Source organism: Galeopterus variegatus, unplaced genomic scaffold (genome assembly GCF_000696425.1).
Source record: "Galeopterus variegatus unplaced genomic scaffold, G_variegatus-3.0.2 Scaffold242, whole genome shotgun sequence".
Taxonomy (NCBI): Eukaryota; Metazoa; Chordata; class Mammalia; order Dermoptera; family Cynocephalidae; genus Galeopterus; species Galeopterus variegatus.
The window spans coordinates 628934-635369 of NW_007726353.1; the positions used below are offsets into that span (position 1 = coordinate 628934).

At 56.4% G+C, this 6436-nt stretch overlaps 1 protein-coding gene across 1 annotated transcript; it reads right to left on the reverse strand.

Moving 5' to 3' along the window:
* Positions 1 to 3043: 3043 nt before the first annotated feature.
* On the reverse strand, positions 3044 to 6204 carry KNCN (kinocilin). The gene is made up of 4 exons (XM_008566454.1): positions 6054 to 6204; positions 4922 to 4990; positions 4212 to 4286; positions 3044 to 3309 (listed from the first exon to the last, which is right to left on the reverse strand). The coding sequence occupies exons 1-4, from the start codon at positions 6202 to 6204 to the stop codon at positions 3230 to 3232; spliced, it is 375 nt and encodes a 124-aa protein (XP_008564676.1). The 3' UTR covers positions 3044 to 3229.
* Positions 6205 to 6436: the final 232 nt, after the last annotated feature.

A 6436-nucleotide genomic window follows, 5' to 3' on the forward strand; every position in this document is an offset into this window, starting at 1 on the left:
GGACTGTGTTGGAGAGAGGACTGGCTGGAAGTCTGAGGTACTGACTTTTCAGACTCTGGAGGAGTTCAGCTGGAAGAGCATCTGCTCCACCTGCCCCCTTCATTCATTCACTCATCCATTCATGAACCCTACCTGGTGTGACTATATGCCAGGCAGTCTTCATCCTGATAGTGGCCCTGTTAGGGATGTGTGACAATCATCTTCCATTTACGGTGAGGAAACCGAAGTTCAAGGCCTCACAACCTCTTACCCCAGTCCCTGGGGGACAGAACCAGCATGTGAGTCTTATCTCCAGACTCCAGCCCCAGACTGGGCAGTCCTCCTCCAGGTTGGCCCAGCAGGGATGTGACATCAAGCGAGCTGCCTGGAGCAAGCCCCCTCTGCCTTTGGCTCACTGCTGTGTTCTCAGCACCCAGCCTGGGGCGGGCACAGCCATAGTCCAGGTGTTGCAACAGGGCTATTGGAAAGCTGGGTCCAATGACCTGTCCCTGTCCACACTCCCTCCTGTGTGAAATATTGGAAAGTTCTGTTGCTGCTCAGAGGTGAGAGGGCACTTCCCCCTCACACTACCTACCATACCACCCCTGCCAGCTTGGCCCAACCTCACCTTTCCTCAAAGCCTGGAGGGGGAGAAGGCACGTGTCTCCACAAGGACCACTCCTGAACCAGAGGCCCAGGCCTTGAGAACTCCACCCACTTTCAAGGGTCCTTTGGACACACACTCAGTGGATAGAGCTCTTGCCTTGTTAAGTGTGCATTCCTTCATGTATTTATTCCACCTCGATCACCTCTGTGCCTGGCCCTGCCAGGCAATGGGGATACTATAACCCTGCCTAGGGGAGATCATGCTGGGAGGGGCTGCTGGGGGCAGGGGTAGGGGGGAAGCTCCCCCTCCGCAGCTTGGGCTTCACGTCCTCCACTCCCACCCCCTCTACCCTTGGGCATCTCTCTGGGGCACTGAGGTGAGGACTGAAGATGATAGGAGGAAGGGTTTCCGCACTGATCAAAGACGGTCCACCAGGCCTGAGTTATTGTTGATGATATTGAGGAAAAGGAGGAAGGAAAGGAGAAGGGGCAGGGAACAGGCAGGAGGAAGGTGGAGAGGAGGGAAATTCAAGGAGGGAGGAAGTTGCCTTCCCACAGCTGGAGGAACCAGCCGCCACAACTGGCCGGCATTTGTGAAATTCAGCCTTTTACGGAGGTCTGTCACACTGTGGTCAGAGAGTTGACCCCTGTGGCCTGTGCAGAGGAAGTGGAGGATAGAGCCCAGGGTGGGGAGAGATAGGAGACCTGGATGCAAGGCCTGGCTCCACGACCTTTCACTGGGGAACTTGATGAGTCTTTTTTGTTGTGGGGTTTCATGTCTCCCATCTGTACAATGAAGTGGGGCTCTCTGCTTTTGGTGTGGTTTTCCAGCATCCATTGGGTGCCTTCTGTGTGCCTGGGCCTCTGCTCTTACTCGCAGGAGGGGAACCAGACAAGGACCACTCAGAGTGATTCGGCTGTGATGGGGGAAGCCCTGGGGCTGTGGGAACATAGTGAAGTCAGGGGAGTCTTCCAGGAGGAGGTGTCATCTGCACTAATCCTGGAAGAATGAGACTATTCCTACGTGTCTTCTGCTCACCAAACCAGGACAGAGGCCACATGGAGCAGGTGTCTCTGTAGAGGCCAAACAACTCTGCTGCACCTGGAGGGTGCAGGTGTGGAGGGAGGGGAATGTTTTCTGCACAGCTACACACACCTGGGTCTCCTCACCCAAACCCTGTGGGTAGATGGAGACTTGAAGTGGCTCTTCAGGAAAAGCCTAGGGAATTGTTTTTCCATTAAATTTAAGCCACTAGGGCCGGCCTGGTGGCGCACTGGAGAGTGAGCCGCTTGGGAGCGCGGCGGCACTCCTGCCGAGGGTTCGGATCCCATGTGGAGACCGGTTCCCGCTCACTGGCTGAGCGCGGTGCGTGTGCGACACCAAGGGTTGCGATCCCATTGCCGGTCCCCAGTACGGGTGCAACACCGAGGGTTGCGATCCCGTTGCCGGTCCCCAGTATGGGCGCAACACCAAGGGTTGCGATCCCGTTACCGGTCAGTAAAAAAGAAAAAAACGGTCCCCAGTATGGGCGCAACACCAAGGGTTGCGATCCCGTTACTGGTCAGTAAAAAAGACAAAAAGGAAAAAAAAAATTTAAGCCACTAACATTTATTGAGCACCTACTGTGTGCCCTGTCCAGTGCTAGGGACTGGAAAAGGGGCAACATTCAGCAGGTTTAAGAAGGTTTAATAATTGTTCTATGAGACAGAAGACTTCAAGGTCCCCTGGAGGGTGTCGAGAGAGAGGCTGGTGGAAGAGGATGAGAAGAGCATGTGGCCAGGGGCTTTCTGAACTGGGCCTTTAAAGATGGGGAGTTCCGATAGGCAGAGGGCAGCAAGGAGAGGCTTCAAGAACACGAGCCAAAGCTTGGAGGCAGGAGTGCGTTTGCCTCGTTCAGAGAGCAGCGAGAGGTTGGGGAAGAAGTGGGAAGGCTGGAGGTCTTGTCTGGAGCCAGACCACGAAAAGCCTCGAGTGGTGGAGTTGAACACTGAGTCTCAGGGCAGGGCTTTGGCCAGGTTGGCACCTCACCTGGGCTCCTGTCATACCAGTGATCACTTTGTTTGTGTCTGTCCCTCTGTGAATCTCTCTCTTCCAGGGACCAGGAGCCCCTCAAGTTCCCCCATCTCACTCTCTGCTGCTCAGGGCCTGTCCCTGAGGAATTGCCCAGAAGTTTTTGATATTCTGAAAGGAATGTGGTCCAGCCCCTCTATTTGGCTAGTGAAGTCTAGAGACCCAGGGCCAGGCCATGAGGCTGAGCGGTTCAGCTGGTTCCTGTGGGTCTGTGGTCCACATCTGTCTCCAGGATGAAGTTAGGGACTGGGGCCTGGTGGTGGTCAGGGCCCTAGGCCACAAATTCCAAAGAAATCAGTCAGTAGATCAAAAAGGGAATGAAGCTGAGCTGCAGTCCAGAAAGAAAAGCCAGGCTATGAACCTGAAACAAGGGAGCCCCGTGGGACACCCTGCTTCAGGCCCTGCCCCACACCTGTGGAATCCATTTTGAAGAGCTTGGGTCAGGGCGAATGCAACTCTGGTGTCTTCAGGGCCTGGTTCATCTCTGGTTTGGATCTTCTAACCCAGGAGGGCTCAGAGATAGGGGTAGCAGCAGGCAGGGAGGGCAGGCAGGGGGCAGTCCCTCAGCCCTCCTCAGCTGTCCTCAGCCCCCCGGCTCCCTGGCTTCAACTTCTCCAGGGTCCTGCTCACGGTGGACAGGCTGCTGCGGGCTCCTGGGGGAGAGACCAGGGACAGGCTCTGCCTGAGTAGACAGATCTCCATAGAGATGCCAGGGTCAGAGGAGCCCAAAGGGACCTGGGATCAAAGTGCCCGGTGACCCCAGGGTAGAGCTGGGATAGAATGGGGAGAGAGGGGAGTCCTGGGGCAGTTTCAGCCCAGTTTTAAGAGGCAGCATGGTCAGGATGGCTCTTCAGGAAGATGGCAGCACAGTGTGGGGTGGAGGCAGGACTGTGGAGCTGCCTGCCTGGTTTGGGATCTGGCTCTACCACTTCCTAGCTGTGAGATTGTGAGCATGTCACTTCATCTCCCTGTGCCTTAGTTGTCCCATGTACAAAATGAAGCAAATTATAGTACCTCCCTCATCTGGCTGTTGTGAGGCTTTAATGAGTTAATATATGTAAAGGGCTTGGAACAGTGTCTGGAATGGGACCTTTTGCTGAGTGTCAGGTGTCCTACCACTGGTGGCAGAGACTGTGGACTGGGGTCATCTTTGAGAAACTCCTGCCCCGAAATTTTCCATTGTGTGTGGGGATGGGAACCAAGGAGATGCCCAGTTTCAGGAATCAGCTCTGAGAGTTGGATTCCACAGTGGGAGAGGAGAGTGGGAAAATAAACTGGGGCATGGGACCTATGGGAGGGGAAGGGACCGTGAGGTTCCCCCATCCCAGAGTCCATGCTGTGCATAACAGAGAAGCCCTGAGGACAAAAAAGAGGGGATCAGCCTGGCTTGGAGTGAGAAGAGGCTGGCTGAACACGCTGACCTACCCAAGCACGCTGGCTCCCTGTGTCAGAGAAGCCCTTCCGCATGCATCTCAAGGCTTCTCTCTGGGCGCCACAGAGCTGCTCAGCCAGAGAGGGAAGATGAAAGATGGACCCTGGAACTTCTGGAACTTACCTTCCTTATTGCCATTGGTGCTGGTTCTTCCCTCCCCATGATCTGGCCCTGGACGGGGGTGGATTCTCAGGTTCCCTGCAGGATGAGACCACACCATGAACCCTGGTTACTGAGCTATACCCAAATCAAGCACAGCTTGGGAAGGGAGGTCCTGCCTGCTGTCTAATCTCCATCCCTGCTGCTGTCTTTGCTCCACTGCATTCCTTTAGGTCTCCCACATGATCTGGTCTGATTTGGGGAGAGGTAGAAGAAATAGGCCCTTGAAGGAGAAGATAGCAAATTTTTTGAGGAGGTGGGGGTCCTGGGGAGAACTGGGGATATGTAAAGCCCTATGGGATAGACAGAGATGGGAGTCTGTATGAGATGAGGTAGGGAGCTATACAGAGATCTTGGGGTCTTAGGGGAGATGGAGGGTATTTATGGGGCACAGGGATGAAGAGGGGGTTATCTGGAGATCTGGGAGGCTTTGGGGGAGATGGACTCCCTAGGTGCTCTGAGCCGGTCCAGGCACCTTTGCACAGGCAGCAGGCTGGATTCTGTTACACTGTAGTCATGGCAACACCAGACAACACACACACAGCAGCGCCAACACACACAGCCAGGAGCAGTCTCACACATGGGCTCAGCTCAGCTATGTGCTGGGTCGCAGACTCACATACCAAGTCCTTGGCAGAGGGGTCTGCTGGGGCAGGGACAGGCTGAGGACTCACCTATCGTAGGCAGGATGTGGTCCAAGTTGAACCGAGCCTTCAGGAAGGGGTAGGCCAAGATGAGGATCCCTGAGCAGAGAGACACAGAGGGGTTCTGTGATAATGAGGGGGTCTGGGTGTGTGAGGTACATAAGGCGCATGAGGCTGGGGGTGGGCTGTGAGCCTGGGGGTGGTTGTGAGGATATGGGTGTGCATTAGAGGAGCATACGTGTGCAGGAATGGGACTGTGGGTGTGCAAATGGGAGCCTGCTGTTGTGAGCTGGGGGTGGCTCCCCCACACCCAGCTGGGTTGGAGGTGGAGGGAAGCAGTGCCTAACTGGGGAAGGGGCTAAGGCCGTGAGGGCCCCAGGCTCCTGGCTCCACCCTGCCCAGCTGAAGAGCAGGCTTCCTTCCTTTCTCAGTTGGCTGGAAATGGGCCCAGCTGACACTGCCACCCTCAACTCTTCCCTGCCCCACTCTCTCCTAGCACCCTGGGGCTCGACTGGGGGCTCCTCAGCATGCTTCTCCCACCCAGACAAGGGAGTGGGTAACAGCAGAGTGAGTTGTGCCCTGCCCACTTCTGCTTCTGTCCCCCAGACCCAGTGTCTGTGCCAGAATTCACAGGTGCAGATGCCCAGAGCCCCGCTGCCTGGGGCTTCTGGCTCTGCTTTTGGCCCAGGGTGATGGGGTGGGGTGAGGGGTGGCACTCAGCATCACTGTAGGGATATCAGTGGGCCTGGCCTGACAGACAGATGGACAGAGCTGCTGCTGAGACAAACAGGGAAAGAAAAGGAATTTGTCTGAGCTGTCCTCTTTTACCTTTCCCCAATCAACACGCCCCAGACATCTGATGAATCCCACCGCAAACCCAAGAGCCCGGGGCTTGGGGCTTGGGAGCCAGAGAGGGAAAGCTAGAAAGGAGTGTGACAGCCAGCTCCCCACTGCGGTCTCCTCACTGCCAGCAGGACCCTCACCCCAAGCCTTGTCTTCCTTCCTGCACCCCCGATGGCTGCCTTGCGCACACCTCTGGCTTCCCTTCTTCCTAACCAGCTGCTGCGGGCCAGCCCTTCCCTCCATTCCTCATGCACCTGACCAGGCCCCTGCTCCCCCTCCAGAATCTCCCCTGCCCTAACCCAGCCCAGCTCCTGCTCACCCAGACCCGCAGCGCCAATAAAGATACCACCCATGGCAGCTGCAGCCTTGGACACGGAGACGCCGATGATGATGCTCCCGGCCACCAGGCTGAGGGCCACACAGGCCAGCTGCAGGCAGCGGAAGTCTCTGCTGCTGACGGGGATGTCCATGCAGGCCTACCCAGGGCACTGCCTCTGTCTGGTGGGGCCTGTCCCCAGAAAAGTCCTGGAGGTCTCTGTCCTCTTGGAAGTCCCCTTGTTGGAGCTCTACCCTCAGGGTAGGAGTTTGTGGGCAGTAAGATCCTGGGCTGGGACCCCTTGGATTTATCTGTAACCCTCTCCCACAGCTCTCCTAAGGGACCCCAGCCCCACCTTGACCTGGGGTCTCCACCAGGTTACCCCA

What these genes read in the sequence shown, in the direction of transcription:
- KNCN (XM_008566454.1), bottom strand. Translation starts at nt 6,204, where the DNA reads ATGGACATCCCCGTCAGCAGCAGAGACTTCCGCTGCCTGCAGCTGGCC. An exon ending in TATTGGCGCTGCGGGTCTGG is followed by an intron (nt 4,991 to 6,053) that starts GTGAGCAGGAGC and finishes CTCTCTGCTCAG; the next exon opens with GGATCCTCATCTTGGCCTAC. An exon ending in CACCAATGGCAATAAGGAAG is followed by an intron (nt 3,310 to 4,211) that starts GTAAGTTCCAGA and finishes TCTCTCCCCCAG; the next exon opens with GAGCCCGCAGCAGCCTGTCC.